At 36.9% G+C, this 24,283-nt stretch overlaps 1 protein-coding gene across 1 annotated transcript in view; it reads left to right on the top strand.

Moving 5' to 3' along the window:
• ITGBL1 (integrin subunit beta like 1) overlaps nucleotides 1-24,283 on the top strand; it is a 124,735-nt gene that overhangs the window by 93,273 nt on the left and 7,179 nt on the right. The window contains exons 8-9 of the mRNA XM_030953820.1: nucleotides 13,979-14,095; nucleotides 24,081-24,227. Coding sequence (XP_030809680.1) covers nucleotides 13,979-14,095; nucleotides 24,081-24,227 — 264 coding nt within the window. The remainder of the gene's footprint in view (nucleotides 1-13,978; nucleotides 14,096-24,080; nucleotides 24,228-24,283) is intronic.

The raw sequence follows: 24,283 nt of genomic DNA, 5'->3' as shown, positions 1-24,283 counted from the left end.
TAGTGAGCAGAGACATGTTCAGCCTGTTCCAGTTTTTCAACACCCTCATAATAAAAAATATCTTCCTTATATCTAATCTGATTCTACCTTCTTTTTCGTTTAAAACCATTTCCCCCTGTCATATTAAAATATTGCACTTGGCTTGTCTCTTGACATTTGAGATGGAGCTTGTTTTGTTTTGTATACTGATTTTATTGGTCTTCTGAGCACTGAACCTCTGCTCAGCAGCGGTGGTTTTTTTTGGGAAAGCCTAGATTGTCTTTCAATTAGATACAAAAGTGAGGTGGGATTGTGTGTATGGTTTCATGTGTATTACTTACACTGTGTAAACTATTCAGATTGTGGATAGATTTCCATTGTGCCATGAAACTTCTTGGGAAAATACATTTCTTTTTCATTAATTCCAGCTATAAATAAAGTAGCGGAGAAGCAGATAGAGATGGGTGTAATGTTTCCTGTTGTGATCTTTGAGACAGAATGGATGAATGAGTCATTCATTTAAGTAGCAGTGCTGATAATGAAGGCTTCAAGGAAGATATTAAATTCTGTCATTGTGATCTGCCTGTGCTCAGGCTCTGGATCCTGAAAGCGACACGTCCAGACTGTCCAGGTCTGCTGCAACACAGCCTGCTCCCGATGCTTTGCCTGTTAACCCCTTTTACCATCAAAGCTTCTGAAAGCCAGACTATTACTGTGCAAAGTGGAGAGTCCTGATGTCTCTGGCTGTGATGCTGAAATGCATGCAGCCTCGCTCCTGGGGAGAAGGCAGGGCTGCTGCTCTTGGGAAGAAAGTAGAGAGTGATTGACTTTTAAAAATAAACGCTTCATTTATGTGTTTGTGTGTGCACTGCAGGAGTTTTGGTGTGTTTTGCATGCTACTGATGTCATAGTACATGTGGTTGCTGCTTGTTTTCAGCTAATGTCTCCACTGCTCTTTTTCCCTCTCACAACTGAGTATCAGTTTCTGCCCTTGTATCTACAATTTCCACCCCCCTGTAACTTATGCCTCCCACTGTTTCTCACAGAAAAATAATGAGTTCTACTGATTATTTTTCTTATTTCTTCCCACTCCCTCAGCACCAATCCTCACTAGCCTTCCCACTCCAGGAAGGGGGAAATGAAAGTAGCAACAAAATTAGTAATCCTTCTGCGCACACTCTTATTTTCTACTGTCAGGCTCTGCCATCACTCAGATTCCTGGGGAGAAGGGTTAAAATCCAAGCAGTTGCTGGAAACCTTACATCTTGCTGTATAAGAATCTAATAACACAAAACTTTTTCAGTTGCATGGAGCTACTGAGGGGGAGACTTAAATACAATTTCCTTATGACTGTATTAGCGAAGAGGAGACAAACCACATTCTTTGAAGAAACAAATGCTCTTTAGATCATTACTGCTTGCTGTTATAAACAAACAGAGGAAAAGCAAAACAAAAATTTATTAGCTTAGACAAGGGTTTTGTAGAATTAATTGCTTTTTAAGTATAGCATTAAACTGTTGCTTTTATACGTCTGAATTATTTAGAGTGCTTTTCTTTAGAACAGCAGTAAAATGAGACCTCACATTCATGCTGTATTTAAAGCAATTTTCAGAACTTTAAATTGGTAACACCATGTCCATTTTGTTTCTATAATGACAAGTTTATGGCAAGTATGGTATACTCCATCTAGGCCTGATTTCCAACTGAAATCAGGTATGACAGAGATTGTCAAATTAACGTGTTCTATCTGGTTAGCCATAATTTTGGGTGCTTTTTGTTTGTTTGTTTGGGCTTTTTGTTTTTGTTTGATTGGTTGTTTGGAGTTTTTTGTAGTTGTTGTTTTGGAGGGGTTTTTTTTGTATTTGCTAAACAGAACTCTGACATTTCCTGGAAGAGGGCTGAAATGAATTTTTGGTAGTCTGTGAAAATCCACATCAGCAGGCATAGCTTTAGCATTAATTCATGGCATGCTAAACTCAGATATGGCATCCTAGTGGGATGCCATCCAGTTGGGCTTTACAGCTGAGTTTGCTCCAGGGACAGCCACCATTCCCTGTCTTGGGGGAATGTGAGGATGTGGGGTTTTTTCATAACGCCCCCTTTGCATGCTGACTTCTTTTAATACACTGGTTGCTAGTGTTGTGCTTCTCAGGGGCTGTAATCCTGCTTCTTTCTTGTAGACAAGCCAGTGGATTGCTAATGATTGCCTGAATTTAGATCCAAGGTGAAACTCAGAAGGTGCAACCATGCACTATGATCCTGAGGGTGGTTTGGTGCAAGTGTGTAAAAGGTAGGGTGGCCATAGCAATGATGAAAAAATTGTTCTCAGACAAGAACTAATAAAGCTGGTAAAGTTTTGAAATATGGTGGTGCAGGAAATAGTGTTTCTTTCTGTTGGCTCAATGGTCTGTGAAACAATATGTTACTTCATACTTCAGCAAGGTGGATGTCTCGATTAATCTGAGCAGTCTTGTTATGGAAATTGAGTCCAATTATGTATTATGGAAAACATATTGGCTCTTTCTATAGATAAAGTCATTTTGACTTGGAAAGAAATTATTTTGCTTTTGGAGGATATGATAGCATTTTACTCTCTTCCCACCACTGTTTGACCTATCTATTGTGTTTAATTCTCTTTTAATGACACTTTTCTTCAAATGGGAAAAATTTTCCTGAAAACACCTGGGTTTCCATTTGCTGGAACATCTTCCGCAGAGTTACTCATCCTCATCCCTTTGGCACATCTTTGCAGTTTTGAGATTAATTTGCCTCATTTTGCAAAGTGTCAGTCACAGGCTTTCCTTCTTACTTTGTTCTTTGTTTTGGCTGATTATTTCACTTTCTATCCTCTCACCATTACCTGCTTATTCTTCTGTGAGCTCTGCTGCTTACCTGCCTGCCTTGCCTGTTCCTCAGGGATGAGCTACCCAAAAGGAGGTTGTAGCAAATTGGTCTCTTCTCCCAAGTAACAAGCAGGAGAAGAGGAGGAACTGGCCTCAAGTTGCACCAGGGAAAGTTTTAGACAGGATATTAGGAAAAGTTTCTTCACTGAAGGGGTGTTCAGGCAGTGGAACAGGCTGCCCAGGGAAGTGGTTGAGTCACCATCCCTGAAGGTATTTAAAAGACATAAAGCTGTTGCACTTAGAGATGTGTTTTAGTGGTGGCCTTGGAAGTGATGGGTTAATTGTTGGACTTGGTGTTCTTAGTGTTCCTTTCCAACCTAAATGATTTTGTGATTCAGTCATTTCTAGGCATCTTTGCTCTTCTTTCCTTCCGTTTTGAATCTTAATTTCTCAGGATGTTTGGAGCAATCCAAACTTATCCTTCAAGCTTTATTCTTTTGTGTAAAGTGTTTTGCTTTTGTGTCCTGACTTCATGACCAAAGGTTTTCCATTCATCTCATCGAAGTATGAACTGTAAAAATCTTTTTTGCCAGATTTACAAGTTTTGGATATATCTGGCCTTAACTCTACTCTCGTATGATTTCATTACTCATCCAAATTAATGCTTCATCCTTATCTCTGCCATTAGTCTGGATATACTTTTTTTGGTGGAACTTAGATTACATTTTTTACGTGTACTTCTTTTCTCACCATATCCCATCTTCTGTTGCCTCTGAAACCACTCAGATAATTTTTCCTGCTCCTACCTTTACATGTAAAAGCACTAAAAAATAAAGAAATAGCTCACAGAAACTTCTCCCACCTTTAAATAGACATCTCCATTGTGATTCTACTTTGTTGACTTTCACTGCTTTACCAGTGAACTTTAGCTAGGATTAAAAATGTACTGAAATAAACTTTTATAGGGTTTATTTGAAAAATGTGGTTTACATGAAGGGTTGACCCTTGCTAGCCCTAACCTCAACCCTTTCATTCCTCTGCCCTGGAATAACCTTGCACTAAAGTTGTGAAGACCTGTTCCTAAATAGCTGCAGGGGGTAGGGAGTTGCATATGCCTTTAGATTTCTGTAATAGTGACTGCTGTCTCTGGGAACACTATGTTCTCCATGCATTCATTAGTGGGAAATAGGCAGATTTAGTTTACAGTTTGCTGGACATGCTTAGAAAAAGTACTTTGGGGGAGAAAAGGTGCACAAATTGCTACAGCAGGTAACTTGGATGCATTCTTTCTCTATACAGAAAGATAAAAACCTTCAGGGTTCACTGGATAGGCTCAGATTTCTCTGCTCAGTTGTTTTTGGCTTGGCAGATACTTTTTTGCTAGATTATTACAGTGAATATTGCTTTTTCCTTGAAAGGATTGCTATTTTTTTCCTAGTCAGCAATCTCATTTCTGATGAAGTTTTAAATATTTAATAGAGCAATTGGTCTGCAGAAAGAACTATTTGCATTGTCTTTGTATTCTTACATGATGACTGAGGAAATTGACAAAGGAGTACTTTGTGTAGTATCTATACTTATTTCCAAAACAGAAGAGGATAGATGTTTTCAATTTAGCATAGAATTCCCTACAGTACTTATCAGGCTTTACAGTCTTAACATTTTTAATCAGTTGTAAAAGATCATCTTACTCTCTGATTTATATAATAGACCTTAGGTTTTCTGGTTTTTTTTTGCTTCATTTAACTTCAGAATGTTTCCAATGCTATAAAAAAATGACATTTTGTTAATCGTACTTTCATCTTTAGTTTTTCCATGTATCAATGTTGATAACAGTATCACTTTTTAAACAGTGACTTTTAAAGACAGAAATGATTAGTCATAAACCAAATGAGATACAATATTTAATATCATGCGTATGACTGAAATTTTCCTCAACATCTTGTTGACTAAAGTTTTCAAGGGGCCATGGGTTTTGAATTCTCCAGCTGCTGGAAGGCTCTTAATATTTTCTGGGGAACACTGGGGACTCTTCTTTCTCTTCCCTCTTGAGAGAAACTATGGGAGGAATTGAGAGTTATATAAAACTTCCCTGGGACTCCCAGAAGTTCTTGTTTGGTAGTCTAACAGTCTCTGCATTAAGGGGAAAAGTACTTTCTTGCTTCCTGGTTTCCACTCAGTTTCAAGCACCTCTTTTGCCCACTGTTGGTGTTTCCTCCTCTCCTGTCTAGTGCCTGACACTGGCCAAGTGAGGCTCTTCCAGACATCTCTGTTTTCAGTGCCCCACTGAAAACAGACACAGAGCAGTTGGTGACAGAGTGGGTCAGGACTGAAAGCAGCTGGTAGAGAAGAGCCAGGTTGGCTGCACAAGACTGCTGCGTTTTGCATCTACAACTTAAACACACAGGTTAATCTGTTGGTTATGTCTGACCCACAAAATAAAGGTCAGTTCCAGCCAAGACAGAAATTCTGCAGGAGCAAATCTTCTTTAGCAGTGATCTTTCTAGAAATTTTGGGGCTAATTCACACTGTAAACATGGATTTTGCTCTCAGAATTAGCAAGGCTGAGTACAGGAGGCTGAGTACAAATACACCTGGCTCCTAATTATATCTATGCAACTCAGTCTTACCAGTGTCCTTGCCTGCTCATGAGGTTCTATCATGACAGATGAGCAAAGAGGGAATTACTTTCAAGGACTTTAAACAAGTGCACACCTGTAGAGTGATACATAATGCGCCTGAATGGTCCTTTGAGAACCCTTGGGTCACTGGTTTGTCATTACTATGCACTCTTCTTGAAATCTGCAAACCCAGGGTTACTTGCAATGGAGAATTTACTACTAATACTTCAAATCATAGAGGGGGGGAATGAAGGATTCTGTCATTTTCTAAAGATAAACTTTGCATTTAAAAAGCTGTTACTCCTTCAAAAACTGTTATTTCTTCGTTCCATATTGGATACTTTTCCACAGAGCCAGCATTTTTGGGTGCTGGGAAAAAGCATTATTTCACAGATGCCATTAAATCTGGGGCAAAAATTTTAAGAGCCATAAGGCAGTGTCTCTACAACAGATTAGAGAGCCTTGTAACAAGAGGCTAGTGCACAATCTGGCCAGTTGGCAGCAAAAAAGGAAAAATTTGCTTAAGAGTAAGGGTAAGAGCATTTTAGCTTGGAACAACTCAGTAGATGATGCAGTTGCTAGGAAATGTCTTTCATTTCTGGAAAAAGTCTTGAGTTGAAAGCTAATCAATAAGGTAGATACAGTGTGATGTCATTTGTTGTCATGGTTTCTGAACTTAGCAGTCTGTTATCTGCAAATAGTATTGATGGTTGCTATGCAGTTGAATATTTTCATACATTTTTTTACTGTTATTAAGCACTTTAATCTTAGCTAAAGCTTCAAAGAGCAGACCACTTAGGAGTTTAAATGTTTTAATAGATAGGCTTCTATTACAACCCTAAAATATCTTGAATTTTGCTATCTAATAAACAACAGGCTTCAGCAGGAAGTGAACAAGGTTAACATTTTGGTGATTAAATTTCCACAAAGCAGTTGACATTTTCTAGTAAATTAATCTGCAAATTAAATAACTCTGTGGAATTAGTGTTATGACTCTTTACATGGCAGATCATGTGAAAAAGGAGGGTAAGCAGTCAATCCTCTGGATGATAAGGCAGTCAAATGTATGAAGCTCTAAATGGCTGAAAAGCCATGATGGTTTCTTGAACAATGGCCTTGTGTTTCATGTATCTTCCATTATGGGATTGTGAAATCTTTATTATGTTTGGGTTTTGCTAGAAAATATTTTGTAGCAGCTGAATAAGCTGAAAAGGAAATGAGACTTATTTTTCCTGGTAGTTGTCAGTGTGAAGAGAAAGCATTCTCAGGTCAGATCCTTTAAATCAAACATAACTTCATTTTTAATGTTCTATGGAGATGTTAGTTTTAGTAGAATGCTTTGTATCATTTGCTTGATTTAGTGGCATCCCTTGCAGTATTTTTTCTTCATAGTTTGAGTTTTTGAAAGCATTTTGGGAGGAAAGAATGAAAAAGAGATGAGCAGAGGAAGGGAATTTAAAAATCAGATGACGGCTTGCTGAATTCTAGGGTTTGTACATCTTAAGTGATGAGTGAAATTTGCCATGCTGTCTATTTTTCTCTTTTTCCCCAATGTATTCCTTCTCCTCCCCTTCAATTTCCACCGCTCTCTGCCCTGACAACACATTTCTTTAGAAAGTGTTTTGCCACCTTCTTTCTTGTCTTCTTCACACATCTCTCCTCTGTGTGGTGACTTTGACTATCACCTTTCATTTGAACAGAGAAGTAATTGCCTTCCTAGTCCTACTTGTCCCCTTAATATAGGGAGTGAACTATCAAGGATGCACTCCCAGTGGGAGAGCCTGAGGAAGATGTCATGAGGAAAAGTGATACCTACAGCTAAAATCCTGCTCCTACAAAGAGGGCAGGGGTGTCCTGGATGATTTCTAGAAATTCCCTGGAACTCCTCTAGAAATTCCCTGTTGGCTGTGCAGAAATACAAAAGGAGCTTTCAAATGCATCCTCAAAGCAGGGCTACTTAGAGCAGGCAGATGGAGGAGACGTGTCAGTTTGATGATGACAGCAGATGTCAAACTAACAATCTGAAAAGGAAGCTAGCACAGCAGCAGTACTTCTTACCAAAATTTTTTAAGAGCGGGAGGGGAAAAAATGAAAAACCAAAAGTACAATAAAAAGAAAGGCAGCATGGAAAAGGAGATACAAATCAGTGTTGCTGACTGGCAGGAGCTCTGAAAGACTATCTGATGCTAAATCTGTAAAGTGGTGCTGTTGAGTGGAATTATCTAAAGAAGTATTTCACTATTAAGCTGTCACAAAGAAAAAGCATTTACTTCAGGTGCCAAATGCCAACTGTGCAATCAGACTTCCAGTCATACTTCCTGTATGTTCTAAAGCTGGGGGACAAGTCTCAGTTTTTGAAGTCGCCCTTCCATGACACTTCCTTTTACAATACTGGATGTTCAGTTGCTTGTTGTTCACTGTTGTGAAGGTTGCATTATTTGGGATAGCATACTTTTATTTCTTGAGATCTTTTTATCTTATTTTACCTTATTTTATCTTATTTTATCTTATTTTATCTTTTTCTGTCTGGGGGTTTTTGTGTTTTGAGGTTTCATACCCTTAAGAACAAACTAAACTGTCAGACCTTCTTTGGTACTCTTTCACATTATAAAGCAATTAAATTTTTAAAAAATTGAAATAAACATCTGTCTAAGAAAATATGCCCATGATACCTGTTATATAAGGGAAATCTTGTACTTTGTAGTAGTGAACAACTTGATAAAACACACCATAGTGGAAATTCTCAGGCAGCTTTAACAAAAGACTTTCTTAATTTGTGAATTTCTGCTGTTTTCCTTAGGCCAAATATTTACATACATTTACATCCATTTATTTCAGACCTGTTGATAGTTCTGAATGTGGTAGCTGATGCAGTTATTGCAGCTGAGAGTGATCAGTAAGACTAAGAAAAATATAGATATTTAACTTAATTGTATACTTCAGCTACTGTTCATGTTATTTGAACAAAAATCTCAGAACTTGCTGTTAAAAGTGTGCTTTAGTGTACAAAATTCTTGAAAAAAAAAGAACACAAAATTCTGAAGTTTGGAAATTACTTTAGATTTATTAAAGCCATTTTCATTTCATTTTATGTTGGTATGATTCAGCTAAGCCCTTCTCTGGAGCTTTTAGATCTTTAGTTGAGGTCTTGGGTCAGTGATGCTGCAAATAATCTCTTTATGAGTAGACTCAAGCATGTTTACTTTCTGTATACTGATTTAGAAAGAGAAAGCTAGTTCTCGATCCAAACCCAAGCAAGCAGTTGTTCTTGTAATAAATGCTGAATGTTTTTCTTGTGTATGAGGAGATAAATGCATACATTTATTTTTCATAATACAGTGCAGAAAAAAAAGTGCTTGTTGCTTGAACATTTTGTGGAAAACCCAATTGTGACACAATTTTCAAATTATCTCCACAAAAACAAGTCCTTCATCCCAAGCCCCTAACAGTACCCAGACTTTCATTGTTTGAGTGAGATCAGTCAGATATTTAAAGAGATTCTAAGGATACTTTGTATGTACTTAAGATGCTTCCAAAGGTTCCCTTCTTCTGACCCCTCATAAACCACCCAACAAACCAGATCCAAGAATTGCCAGCATTTTAAAACCCAAGGATCATTTCATGTACAAAGCAGAATTTTTTTTTATCTAGTCAGTTCAATATTTTTTATATATATATATATATATATATATATATATATATATATATATGTTTTTTTAAGCCAATCTAGATGGGAATTAATTCCAGGCAATTTTTGGAATAGGACACACAAAACACTCAATGCATGGCCACAGAGAAATCTGTAGCTGTTTCCTGCTTGAGTCTAAATTTCTGCACATTGATCAAGCTCAGCTGGAGTGTGCTGCTCTGTGCTGCTCTGACCACCTCTGACTGAGTGAGGCACCACCCTATTTTTCTCAAGTGTTGCATTTTGTTTTCCAATTTTGTGGTGCTCTTTGTTCTGTTTACTGGTCTTTTATTCCCTCCACCACTCAATCAGTGAATTATCTTTTGCCTTACTTGAATCTGCTACCTTCTATTACTTCCTTTCAGCCACATCTGCTTCCCCTCACCCTTTATATGCACTGAAACTTTGTGATCTTCTGTACAAATCTTCCCATCCCCCTTCTCTGGTTTGCCATTTCTGAACATTGTTTTAGATCATCTTGCTCACATCCAGCATGAAATGAGTTCTGTTGGCAGAAGGACACAGCAGCTTTACTGAATGTGCTCAAGTTGCCTGAGATTATGTGATAAAAAAGAAATTGCAATTTCTGATAGGTAATGCTTTCAGATGTGAAGCCTGGGACAGCCATGGGGCAGAAAAGTCCTTACTAAAGGCAGATTCCCTCCTATTTATCAGTAGCCTGAAACACCATTTCTTTGATATACCAGATGAACCTGACTTGCTTTTACCACACTCTCAGTTCAATTTGGCACTGTCTTCCTTTCACAAAAAAACCAGAAACATAAACAGAAGAAAGGCTTTGTTTATTTGTTTTCATTTAGAAGATAAAAATTCATCATCCTGCACAGAAAAATCCTTTATGCTATAGAGTTACAGGCAGGGAAAGACAACGAAGTATATCTTATCATACTCAGTGTTTATTTTTACATTGACAGCTGTTACTATCTCTTACTTTGCTGGCCAAAACAGGGTAAAAATGCTTTATTAAAAAAATTATATACTTCTAGCACAGAGTTTTAAAATTACCTGTGTAAAGGAGACTTTCAGTCAATCCATATAGGCAACTGGAAATTTGTTTGAATGCAAGCAGCTAATTGTCACAGCAGTTTGCATGGGGACAGGTTTAATGTAAATCTAGAAACTGTTTAGTTATGTTTTATAAATGTTGGACATGAGGAATGAAAACATTTTATAGTAAGCGGGGAATAAAATCAAAAGCTAAAAGCTTACAGCATTTTTCTTTAAAATTCTAAAGTCAATTATCTAATGAACTGGTGTTTTGATGAGATGTGGCACTTTAATTCCCTTTAAAAACAAAAAACCCCAACCTAAGCTGATCTTTTGTCACTCTTCAAGCACTAACAATTATTAGTGATAAGTTAATACTCCTATTGACATCAATGGGAGGAAGAAGTGTGAGGAAATATTAAGACTGTAGGCAAATAAATGTCTTGTATAATTATTCTATTCTTAGCATCTTGCATTGCAGTAAGTAGCTTAAGCTTTTCAATGCTAATGGCTCATATAACTTCCATCATAAAGCTGCCTTCATCTGAAGCCATCTGATAATGACATTTACCCTCCCTGTTTAGTGAGGAAGAGTGGAAGCCACTTGCTGTAAAATATCTGAGGTCAATTGGTTTCTTTCTACACATAAAGTGTAGCTCTTGCACAGATGGTTGAGAAGGTGCAGAATGTTATATTCATCCCATGTTTAATTGTTTCTGTATGCCTTGGAATTTAAAGAAAATTTAGGATGTATGGCAGTAGCTTTCCCTGTAGGTTGCTATGGTAAACCTATTATTCTATACAAAGAAGGAGTATGTTTAGTAAAGTGCTGATTCCTTTTCAGTATAATGTGAGCTTCAAATTACTTTTGCATGATTGAATTTGTTTGGTAAGTATTTTATCACAATAGCTAAGAGAAGAAGATCACAGAATAAGGTGTGGCTTCTGATATTTCAGCAGTAGATACATACTATATAGTTAGCTGTTCAGAAGCAATAGGACTTTAATTCTATGTTAAATTATCTCCTTAGAGTGAGCCCAATTTACATAATCTAACCAAAACTACTTTTGGAGGCAGAATATTTTTGTAGCCAGTACAAAGTGGCATTTATTTAGTGACACCATTAAATTAATTTCTCATGCTGAATTTGTAACATTTCTAAAAATAAAGGAACTAATAATTTGAGTATCAATTTCAGGAGCAGTGTAATAAACTACTCTAATTGTATTTTTGAATATTTAAATATAGAGAAATAGCTCAAAGAAATCCTTTTCCAGAGCACTTGCTGACTGAAGTTTCTGTCTATTTTCAAGACACTTTCAATTCTGCTGAGGTCTGCAGTCAGATGATCTAAACCATATTTAGGTATAATTTAGGTGAGAGACAGGCAAAAAAAAAAAAAGAGAAGAGGCACAGATTGAGAAAGTAGGGCCTAAATTCCCTTTGATCTTGTATCTCTTACATGACAAAAACATGCTCGATCTGTCTAGGGATGGGCTTCCCTCCATTTTTCTGCTGGTGAAACTGTTGCACATTAGTTGAAATTAATAAATATTACTTGCAGCAGGGACTGAGAGGAGCCTGTTCCCACGGCAGCACAAGGGACCAGCCACTGGACTCTGACTTATTAAATTAAGCATTACAGAAGATAATGCATAGTTACAGAACCTGCAGCATCCTCATTACAGGACCTTCCTTTGCTCATTCCTCTTGAGGATTTTCCATCTCTAAAGACTCCTCTAGTCAAAGCAGTTTGCTTAAAATGATTTTACCATCTTTAGGCATCCTTATTATAGCAATGTCTGACCAGGAGACCACTGCTGAAGATTCTTTTGTTTATGTCACAGTCTCCACAACAGATGGGTTCATCAGGAGCCTCTCAGCCTGCAGGTTCCTGACTGTTCCTTGGGACAGGCTGATGTGGCACTTTTGCAAAAGTGATCAGGTTGCCTAAGGTGAATGCATAAAAAGAGACAAATTAGACTCAACAAAATTCTCAGTATATTTAAGCACTAAGGATTTTTTTCCCACTTCTAATGTAGCTGTCCTTGACAAATAACTATAGCCTAGAGAATGTAGGCCAATATCATTTTTTCTGTAGGCAATCATGTCTTAAATTTTGACATGATTACTAAACACAACTCTATTTCATGATGCAGTAGATGCACTTCCAATAACAAGTTTCTTTCTGAAACAAGTATCCTCATATAATTGACAATGAAACATAGTTTTTAAACTATGCATAATAAAGGTATTAAGAAGTATTTAGTCTAATTCTCTTTTGTATGTCTTTGCTAAAATTCTTGCCCTTTATGTCCTTCTAGATTGAATCCTGGTGCATAAAGTGTCAGCTCAGAAGTGCAATGTATGTTGAGGCTTGGGAAGATGAAGAGTATAGAAGCTGTAAAATGAGCTTAGAATTTTTTTCCATAAGTTAAAAGATTTCTCCCTATTCCAACTTAATTACATTGTTTTCTTCAAATAAGAAAAAAAAAAGCCAAAGAAAAAATAAACCCCAAAGCCTCACAAACAAATATAACAAATTAAGGTTAGAAGTTGGGAAAGGCAGTAATCATTTGTCAGTACCTTACCCTAAAAGGTTTTATTGTCATGACACCTACAGTTAGAAAACCTTTACTGAAGTTTTCATTAACAGTCCTTTCCTGTTCAATAAAATATTTCAGGAAATGCTGGAAAGAATTAGTGCAGTGTGTTGTGAACTGTCTGGTTGCATAATGAAAGACTGCACTTGGAGGATATTCTTTTACTTTCCAGCAATATTATAGATTTGGGGGTTGCATTCAGTAGAGCAGTGACCAGGCCCAAGTTGAATTTCACTGATGTGGTGACTAAATTAAATAAATAAGGGCAAGTTTTCTGCATCCTAATCCATGTCCATGGTGGCCATTTTTTACGCACAATATCCCTTCCCAAGCCCATTGAATGTGCGAGTTTGGTCCATGATTTGTGTCATTTTCAGAACATTCTTTCCCCAACATTGCATAAAATAATTTAAAAACATACAGAGGCAAACTCTCAGGAGTTAGGGCCCATTATCTGAACTGAGTTTGTCTCAGACATGTGCAGTGTAGGACTGTTCTGGATATTAATTTTTAGTTAATTATTTTAATTAATATATTTTAATGTATTAATTTTCATTTTTCCCACATCTGGCCATTTAGTACTCTGCTCTTAGGGTTTTGGAGTGAAATCTGTGGGAACTTGGATAAATCTGGTGTCCCTTGAAGCTCTGGGGCGCTCTCCTGTAAATAGATTAAAGGAAGGGGAGACTTTGACAGAGGTTGTGCTTATTTCTTCAGATCTAGACAAGAAAAATTACAGGGATTTTGCTTTCAAAAAGTTGACAGAGTATTTGAAGAATTATTTTTCTACATGAATAGAGAGTATCTTAGATATCTCTGTGCATAGACTACTTAATTCTGATCGCATTTGTGTTGATGTTTCTGAGATACGTGCTAAATATTTTAGATCAACTATAGAGGTTAATTATGCAGATAAGCATGGGCCAGCTCAGTTATGCTAAGTTCAGATATGAAAAACATGCAATGCTAGTGATTGCTTATTCTTGCCATTTCCACTAAGATTATAACAGTGATATACTTTCCATCTGGTTGCCATGGAGGAGGAATAGTTTTGTTTTGCTATGATTTTGTTTGTTTGTTTGTTTGTTTTTAATTGTGTTTATGAGTTATACTTTAATCAATGCAGTGTGACTCATAGTTTGTCTTTGGGGTCAGGATGCAGCATAAACTTGGGGTTTATTCAATCTATTTTACTTGACTGAAATCATGACTCTAACAATTATTTATTCTTACAGGGAGATGTGAATGTGGCCAATGCACTTGTTTCCCTCCAGGAGACAGCAGAGTTCATGGCAAAAACTGTGAATGTGATGATCGGCAGTGTGAAAATGCAGATGGCGATGTCTGTGGGGGTATGTGTTCGCTTAATATCACATAACATAGCAGAATTTAGCAGCACAACAGAACTAAATCTTGACTGTATATAGCTTTCTGTTCCCCTTGATTTTATAGAATAATGTCACTACAGACTATTTACATCATTCATTGATAATAAGATGACAGATTTTTGTTAGAAACAAGCACTAGAAGTACTGAACACGTTATAGAATATTTTTTAAGACTTTAGGTATGCTAACGCATAAATAGAAGTGCTGTATTCCATCAGACACTTAAACAAAAACCTAAAACATTAGGTAACCTTACGTTGTAATTAGTTGTGATGCTTTATTGAGGGTGTTGTAATAAATCTAAAAGTACTAATGACCAGCAAAACTTTTAAATATTTTGTATTCACGAACAGTGATATGCCTGTTTTCTAAAAAAGTAGCAAAATATGTTATGAAAGAATGTAAAATGCTTGAGAGACAGTGTCATAGTAATTGTAGATGCAGATGGTTTATTTTAGTATTGACAGTGAAAGCCTTACATTGTGATATTTCAGTAAAGTATGTTGGTGTTTAGCAGTATTTCAAGGTAGTTTTGGATATGTAAGTGCATGCATACCACATGGTATTTTATAAGCAGGCAAATAATGTTTATCATTAATGGTCTGTTTCTAGTTTTTATGTGCTTTGTTTTTAAAATGACTCTTTGATTCTAAATGTTAACAAAGTTGTTGGTATGAACAATGGCACATTGTATTGTATTCCTTATTTCTGTGTAGCAAAAAGAATGTATTCCTTCATGTTCCTCATGTACATAAAAAAATTCTGACTACAGGGAATATTCCTTCAAGGTGTCTGCCATGCAGAATATAGACATATATAGAAAATTTTGCTTTGAATGTCTAACTAGCCATAAAAATAGTTTACAACATTCAGAGTAATTCAATAATGTGAGTGTGTAAAAAAATTAAAATTTAATTTTGTGTAAAAGACATGAAAAAAAAGCACTGAAAATCTGTTTCATTTTTGTTAGATATTAAATAGTTGGGACATAAAATTCATCATCATCCATGCTAAAATATCTCTTTTGTTTATATCACTCATATTTTACCTTACTATATCTCCATCTCTTTCTTTTGGGTTTGTCTATGCTTCTGTCTCAGGCTGAACTTCCTGAAATATCTTGCTGAACTGTTTATTCTTTTATCTTTCCTTCTCCTCTTTTCATTGCTATTTTTTCTACCACTGTTGCTGCCTAGGCAATCACAGTAAGGACATAAGCCCTTGCTAGTAAATCTGTTTTCAGAGCATCATAAGCTGGACTGTGTGGGGTCTGACAGTGAGGACTGAGTGCCTGTAAGCACAAAGAAGGAAGACCAGTGTTTTCAGGTTAAATGCATGCTGAACTGAGAATTGTGAGTGACAACCAAAATGATTTGAATAAGAATTGTTACTAGCCTTCTCCAGCCAGCAGAGACTGATTAATAGCTTGCTTTCCAGACCAGCTGTCCATGCAATGATAGAAAGACATGAGGTGAAAGCTATGATAAATTAGGGTACAACTGAATGAGATCCCATGGCCATGTTTCTGCATGATGGTAGAGAGTCATTCGCTTAAAAATTCAGCTGTCCATCAATGCAGTACCAAGAATAGAGACTTAATGTCTCCACAAAGACAGAGGTTGCAGGAGGACTCAGCATAGATTTCACAGCACTCTGCTATTAGAAATTGATTCGTATAATTATGGAATCACAGAACAGTTTTGGTTGAAGGGGACCTTTAAAGATCAGCTAGTCCAACCACCCCTGACATGGGCGGGGAACCTTTCACTAAGACCAGTCTGCTCAGAGCCCCATCCAACCCAGCCTTGAACATTTTCAGGGGTGGGGAATCCACCCTTGGAAGCCTGTTGCAAGTCTCAACACCCTAATCATAAAAAAAAATCTCTTCCTTGTGCCCCAGCTGAATCCATTATCTTTCAGTATAAAAACATTGCCCCTTGTTCTGTCACTACAGACTGTGGTAAAAAAAATCTCTTTCCATCTTTCTTATATTCCCCCTTTATAACATTGAAAGGTCACAGAAAGGTCTCCCCAGAGCCTTCTCTTCTCCAGGCTAAGCACTCTCAATGCTCTCAGCCATTCCTCATAAGAGGGGTGCTCCATCCCTCTGATCATTTCTGGGGATAGTCTCTGGATCTGCTTCAACAGATTCATGTCTTCCTTGTACTAGAGACCACAGCGCTCCAGGCTGGGTCTCACCAGACTGGAATGGAGGAGGAGACTCACCTTCCTTGATCTGCTTTCCAGGTCTTTCCTTCATGTTCCTTTTTTTGTGCCTCTGTACATAGACTTAATATGCTAAGACTGGAGAAGGTGTCTCTTGCAGCCTTTTTGAGATAGAGATGTTCTACCTAATGGCTCTTGCCCTACTGTTCAGGTTTTTTGATTATGTAAGATTTTCCCAGGTGTACTTCAGTGCTGATCCACAGAAATATTTAACCTCAGGTTTCCTTTGGCTTCACTTGGTTCTTTGAGTCCTTCATGCACAAGTTAAGTGGTTTTAGTGTGCACACATGACCAAAGAATCACATGTTTGCCAGCACAAGTGTTAGGCAACTCTGTGTTGCTTTTTTACACCAGGCTTGATATTTACTCATCCTGTAACCTGGTGAGACATACTTCTCTCTGCCCTCTGAGGTTATGGCTGAGCTGCTTGCTGCAGATGCATCCTAGGGTTTCAAGTGGTATTTGTTTCCTTTATGTGTCCAGTTCTGTTTTCCAGTGATTTCAGCGCTGGATGCTCCACCCCTCTGGGCCAACTATTGTCCATTACGATTTTTTTCTCTTTCAGGATTGAGGGCAGACAGGAACTCAGAACAACAGTAAAGATCAATTTGAAATGCATTTGATAATGCTTTTAATTCCATTCGCTTCAATTTGTTCTCTGGATGATTATTGGCCTAACTGTGAGTTCTTGTCACAGCCAAGTAGCAGCCATTAAAGGAATAAAACAAAACATTTGGGGTCCTCTGCATACCACAAGTTCCTGTAGAATTATGCTGATCAAAAACTCTGCAACGAAACTAAACCAAACAAAAACAGTAAAGCCTTGGTTGAAACTAGAATCACTAGCAAAGGCTTAAACTTGTAACAGGTAACTCGTGTAACAAGATATGTATACGTAACAAGACTCTTACCTATGGATGTATCCGTTTTGTATTATATCAATGTATCATTCTGTACTTCAAATAGTGGCCCATCAATAAGAACTTTAGCTTTGATAAGGCCTTTTAATGTTTATTCATAAATGTTTGCACTGTCTTTTACAATAAGAAATAACTAAGACTGGTCATTCCAGTAAACCTGTTCTTTGTCACTCGTGACAGTGGAATATTTTAAGTCTGATCTCTTTATTTTCAAGTGAGCAATTCCATTTGGATGACTTTTTAACTAATTTTTTTGGCCAGAGCACATAAAAATACAGTCATCACCAAAATGCAATTCTAACACTGTAGGGAATCTAGTTGTGTCATGCCACACCAAAGAGTAAATGCAGATTATCTTTTTTGTTTGTTGATATCAGTGCCTTTAGTTATCATTAGTTTGAAATTCTGGTTATACTAAAATGGCCTCCAGAAGCTGGAGGAGTTGACCTATTCTTGGAGCAAATGCTGAGGTAATTTTTATTTCACTCCTTACACAGATTTGCCTTCACACCTCTCTCTTCTCAAAGTGTAAGAAAACCACGCAGCAAAAACTCTGCTTGAGATTTTTTGGGAGGAGAAGTTAGTGGGTTTTTTTTTAGGAAATCCACTAGTAAATTAATTTTCACCACTCAGACACATCTTTTTTTGATTTAGTCCTCTTGCATTCTCATGCCAAATACAAGCATCAAAGTGTCTGCATATAATAGTTTGGTCAGGATTCCTTGCGTGAGGCACAGAACATGGATAAGAGATGCCACCCATCAATGTTTCAGTAGGTCTTTTTATTTCTTCTCGACTGACAATAACAAACAGGTCTTTAAATACATCTTTTATGTGTTCAGGACCCAAAAGTTAGGGTGATCCTTTTGACTCACAATTTTTCTTACTTTTATCTCTGTAAACTTGAGGCAAGTCCGGTACCTGTTGTCTGTGCTTCCTGATTTTTGACATTCTTAGTTCTTGACATTCTTAGTTTCTGACATGCTGTTCTTGTTGAGGTTATGAGGAAAAGAATGACACAATTTTTTTTTCTGTCTGCATTGACATCTTTTGCTGTTGAGCACACATACTACTGCAAACAAGTCATTATGACATTCATCATATTGCTGTTCTGTGAGAGTGCAGACCTTCTGATTTTGACAAAATAATACATTCCTTGGTTTACTCCTGTGACTGTGTCATTGGTTATCAATGCAGGTCATTTGATCTCATTCTGGCACTTACTTACACATTTTCATCCTGCATCATTTGCACCAGTATTAAGATTTCCAGTGTTATTCTCTATGAATTGCCAGAGAACAAGGGAAAATCTGGAATTTATAAGGCATACATCTAACTTAAGCCACAAATCCCAGATTTCCAATGATTTAAACTTTTAAATCTGAGACAGAAACTTCCATATCACATTCTTATAGTGATGGATTCTAGGATTGCACAGTCATCACCAGGATGTACAATGCTAAAGCTCCCTCTCAAAATCTGGTATAAGTTGCCCCTAATTGCCATGTTCCTTTGAATATACATTTTCATTACTATCCAGCCAGGCTAAATAATTGGATTCAGAGGAAGGTCTGCCTTTTTTTGCCTTTTTTTTTTTTTTTTTTGGAATATAAGATACACAACAGGAAATGTAAAATCTTTTTTTTTTTAATGAAAATTCTAGGTCCATGCTGCAGAAATCATGAATGACATTTATTTTTGTCATCTGTTCAGTGGAGCAGAAGCATGATATTTTCAGATATCATGTTCTTATGAGGACCAGTAAGACCATAACCATAGAAATGAGAGAGCAATGATTAATTATATGCTTCATTAAGCAAAGCTAAGTATGGTACAGTTACTGTCAGACAATTTCCTCATTTCTTGCACTAATGTTGATCCACAGAAACAGAAATACATAAGACATTTGTAGAACTCTCTAATATATGTAAAAAACAAATTAGGAAAGGCAAATAATACCTGTCAATCTCCCAAACAAAGGCAGGTTTTGGCACTGACTGGTCTGAGAATTCCAAAATATGACTCCTGAGTCTACCATGGCTTCTCTGACTATATGGCACATAATTTCGAAGTCTTCAGCCATCTAAATTAAAGCATTTTTTATCACCTGTGATTCCAAAGACAGCCCTTGCCTGACCCCAGCTTGGCTCCAAAAGGACACAGCAGTGCCTGTCTGGCTGCTGCCATCATGAGGATGTCCTTGATGCCTTGGGGCATGTCCAATGCCACAGGGCATCTGAATTAAACCTCTGATTTCTCTGAGGTTCTTACCACGTTAAAATAAAAGTTTATATCCTGTCCAACAGCTCTTTCATCTGTTCTATCAAAAAGTCTTTAGAGCAAGGACCATATTCTTTTGATAGAGGAAACTGAAGAACATATAATTGTTCCAGAATTCAGTACTATATATGGATAGTGAATATACTAGATAGATATACTCTATATATATATGTATGAATAGATAATTTTTATTATGGTATTTGTTATTGAAAAATGCAATTTATTCTCCTGGTGCAAAAAAACCCCAAAACCAAAAAATACAGAAAACCCAACCAACAGTTCATGCGCATTTACTGAGTAAAACTGCTGCAAACAAAGGTGAAAATGATGGTATTAAATAGTGGAGAACTCATAGTTTAACTGGAATAAAACTAATGTGAATCAGGGTTTTATTCTGACAATTCTAAGAGGAGAGTTAATGATTCAGTGCCTCTGTCCTTGTGTTTAATCCTAGCTCTGAGGCACATCCAGGGGCAGAAACAGATAAATTTGAAACTAGTAGGTATTAGATTCGAGAGTGATGATTGCAGCTAGTACAGGTATTAATGGCATTGCAGAGTCTGTATTAAATTAATTTTAATTTTTTCTAATTTTTTTAAATGCGCTACAGATTTATGTCCTGGTCACCCAGACATTTGTGTGGGTGTATGAAAAGTCAACACTACGTAGATGCACAGAGAACTAAGTTTGTGTAGCTTTTCAGATAGCATAAAATATGATTCAGGTTTGCAAAAAAGCATTTTAATTTAATCTTTCTGCTCAAATGGGCAATAAAGAAATTACTAGTACATTAACATTCAAGTTGATTAATAGATATTAATTTTGTGAGTCCAAAAGGGGCTTTTCTGTTGAATGTCTTTTATTAGGCTTTAAATAGCCATTACACTATTCCCATGCTTCCTCTACATGTGAATTCTGTGCATTTTGTGCAGCAAGAGCCTGTGTCTGAGCAGGCCATGCTCTCAGAACTCCTGAGACATTTAGCCCATGCCAACACCACTTGAAAGTGTGTTCCAATAGTCATCACCCTTGTTTGAAATGCTGGTTCATTTCTTACATGATTTTGTCTGCTTCAGGTTTTCTCTCCTGCTTTGTCTTTCTCTGGTAGTTTGAGAATACCTGTTTTGATACCCCCTGAATTCCTCAGAACTTTTTAGTACCCTTCCAAGTTTTGCCAAAATCTCTTCAAACATGGATATCTCAGAGTTGCAGGACTTTAACGCCATCTCATCAATGCTCTAATTTTGCTCCTCCTCACTTTTCTCCGTGCAGGTAGATGTGAGAATGACATTGGCCCTTTTTGCTGCAGTGTTTCACTTGAAGGTGCTACTGGACTGCCTGACTGTTGTGTTACTCAAACTGGAACCACAATCCACCTTCATTAGACTTAGACAAAACTAACTGACCTACTTTGAAAATGTAATAGACAGTCAGTATTTTAAATCACATTTATATTAGGCTTCTCCAGCTGCAGTTGTTAGAGCTGTTCTGGTCTTCTGGTATTCAAGAAAAAACAAAAAATAAAAATCAGTGTTCAAAGAACATTTTTAGCAACTTGTTTAGCATATTTGGGCAGGATAATGAAGCCTGCTCACCTTGAAATATTTCTTGCAGATATATGGTTTAATATTCTCTTCTGTTAATAATATAATGGAAGGTTCTGTGATTTAGAAGAAAAAATAAAAAATGGAAATCCTGTTCCTATTTAAATACAGTGAAAAATAGTTGTTTTGTTTTCTGGGTGTTCTATATCAGGTATCCTGTGTTATGCTGCAATTTTTCATATTCTTATTGCACTTCTAAAACTTTTTATTTTTCATTCATTTAAAATACATTAGATACATTACTTGTATTAGTCTGAGAAACTTCTGTTCCTGAGATGCCAAATTTTGCTTGGGTCTGGCCTCAGTTTGCCCTTCAGTAACATCATCTGTTTGCAATAGTTAGTCTGTAAATAAGAACCAGTTTCCTCTGTAATGATTACTTCCCTTTTTCATTGTGCTGGTCCTCCCCTGTAGTGGTGCCTTTTGTATTATAAAATGATTCTGCAGGTTTTTGGGGAACACTGACAACAGCTGCATGAGTAATCCTAAACCAAAATTTCCTACAACAACACAATTTCAATTCCAGGCCTGGCAAGAAATAATTCATCATGGTGCCCAGTTTGGTTCAGGTTGATTTAGGTTATAATGAGCCCCTGCTAGTAATCTGCCACATTTTGCTTTTTTGCTGAATTCATATTTCACATTTAAATCTTGTGGTTATTTGAGTTATAATCCTAAGGAAAATGACAGAGTATTTGGCACCATCTTTTTTGTATTCTTTGCCTCTCCCACATCAAAGTCTTTATTCTTTGAGATAAATTTTTAAAACATTGTTGATTATTTAAATTCATTAACATAACTTTTTATGAATAAGTATTTGCAATGCAATTTGTTTGGGATTTTAACTGTTTTCTGTTAGATCTGAAGTATTGATAGACCAACACTTTTCAATATACATGCTTAATCTGTATAGTTAGGGGTAAAGAAAAATCTCTAATTGAAGAACTCCAGCCAAAATGAATTGCTTAACATGATAAAATATTGATTTAACTATTCAGATTACCCCTTTCTTCTGTGATTTGCAAGGAGGATATTCACAACTAGACCATGTAAAGCAGTTGTTCTCAGGCTACCACACTCACATGAGATAGCTTAGATGTAACAAGCAGTGGGCTGAACACTTGTACACTTGCCACCTCAGTGGATGAGGCATCCAAAAAGCTGCAACTGCCCAAGCTGGTGTCAGCTAGAAACAAATATTTTTTTAATGGATTATTTGAGACAAAAGAATAATTTATGTTTTGAAGATTTATATGGCATAAAGGAGGAGAGAAATTTCCTTTACAGAAAAGTGCCAGTCAAATTTCATATGGTAAACTGCAAGCTCTGTTTGCTGCAAATTTATAGATTATTCATTACCTTTTTATTTGACTTGTGTAAAGGATTTACAGATATGATCAGTCTCTTCATTCAGTAACACATAATGACTGAGAGAAAAATGCCTTAAAATTATTTTCTCAGTGAAATTGCCATGGATTTCTTACTATTCACTGCTAAAAGAGTAGAGGGGTTTGGATCTTCAGAAATAATTTTCCAGCAGGAGCATCCAGTTGTATATTTTGCTCTTAATTAGTTAAATTAATCTGAGTTCTAATCTCTGTGTTACTAATTAAAAATAAATAAGGTCGATGAAAATACTCTGACAGAAGCTTTATTTTAGTTAGCTCATATAGACAATTGCATGACACCTATCTGGAAGGGGCATATGGGAATGTACATATGCTTGTTTTCTACCTCTTGTCTTTTGGGTTGTCATGTAATTGTTCTTGTTTCCCATTCTGACACAAAAGTTCAAGTAGCATCAATCTTTTATCATTGCTAGTTATCAATCTTTAGAAGTGGGTAGAAATACTGTCATAATAAGACTGTGTCGTCATTAACTGAGCCTTTAATATGATAAATATGATCAAAATATAATAGACATCAATAATGTAATATGATAAAAACACCTCAAAAATCAACACATTGTTTGGGATACAAAAGTTAATTTGAATATTTAGATGCTGTAAATGATAACTCCAAGACTTTGGAGCTCCCAGTATTTTTGTAATGAAAACTTCTAAAGTATTTGACTATCAGTAAACTTGAATGAATTTCACTTTCAGCAAACTACCAGGTTTGTCTCTCCTCTGGCCTTCTACCAGTGTTACCTCTCAGTTTACAAAATCAAATTGTGCTGGTGGCTCATGAGAAATCCACTAATCAGGAAAACTAAATAGCTGGTTTGCTTCCCTGCATCCTACAGCTCCTTGCTTTCCCAGATACTCCTACAGTTTGTTCCCGTCTTCCCAGTCCATGCTCCCAAATGATCTCAGTCCCTTCATTTCTCCTCCCTTGCCCTACATAGAAGATAGGATAGGGCAAAAGTCACTGGTATGTGTTTGCTTCCCTGGTAACTAATTAGCTAATTATTGTCTCTGATGCAGAAATATTATTCAAAGCTTAAAAATGTAATTCTGACTGGGAGACATTTCTTCTTTTATATCAATTTGCCATTCCTATATTCTTCTCTATGTTTGTTGGCACTTTTCCCTTCTTCCTGGCCAAATTTTCTACTCAGCTTATTATTCAACATATTTTCAATTTTTTATTAACCTTTTTGCAAATAATTGTTTTAAATTTCTATTTTATCTTTCCCCTCCCTTCTTTAAAGTGTGAATTATGGCTTCTATGGCTGTCACCCACATTCTAGGGTTTCCTTGACCTATCCCTCACTTGTTTTCTGCACATCATTAGGGCACCCTTTTTAACAGAAAAAGGAGAGAACTGGGGAAGTCCATCCTGCTGGGAAGGGGTGCTGTCCACCCATCAGTCTGTCTATCCCATAGCACACACTTCATACTGAAGAGGTCTGATGCTGTGACCACAGTGACAGGTTTCTGCTTGTCTTGCTCATAACCAACCTTGCTGTCATTACAGGCCATGGTATCTGCTCATGTGGCCGATGCATTTGCCAGGATGGGTGGTTTGGAAAGTTGTGCCAGCACTCAAGGAAGTGCAACATGACGGAGGAGGAGAGCAGAAGTCTCTGCGAGTCAGCGGATGGCATATTGTGCTCCGGGAAGGGTAAGATCTGCCAGCTGAGCTACCCTGTGTCAGTGCCTGACAGAGGAAAATAATCA

Source organism: Camarhynchus parvulus, chromosome 1 (genome assembly GCF_901933205.1).
Source record: "Camarhynchus parvulus chromosome 1, STF_HiC, whole genome shotgun sequence".
Lineage (NCBI taxonomy): Eukaryota > Metazoa > Chordata > Aves > Passeriformes > Thraupidae > Camarhynchus > Camarhynchus parvulus.
Note: the sequence above shows the minus strand (reverse complement) of the source record. Positions and strands in the feature narration are given on the sequence as shown.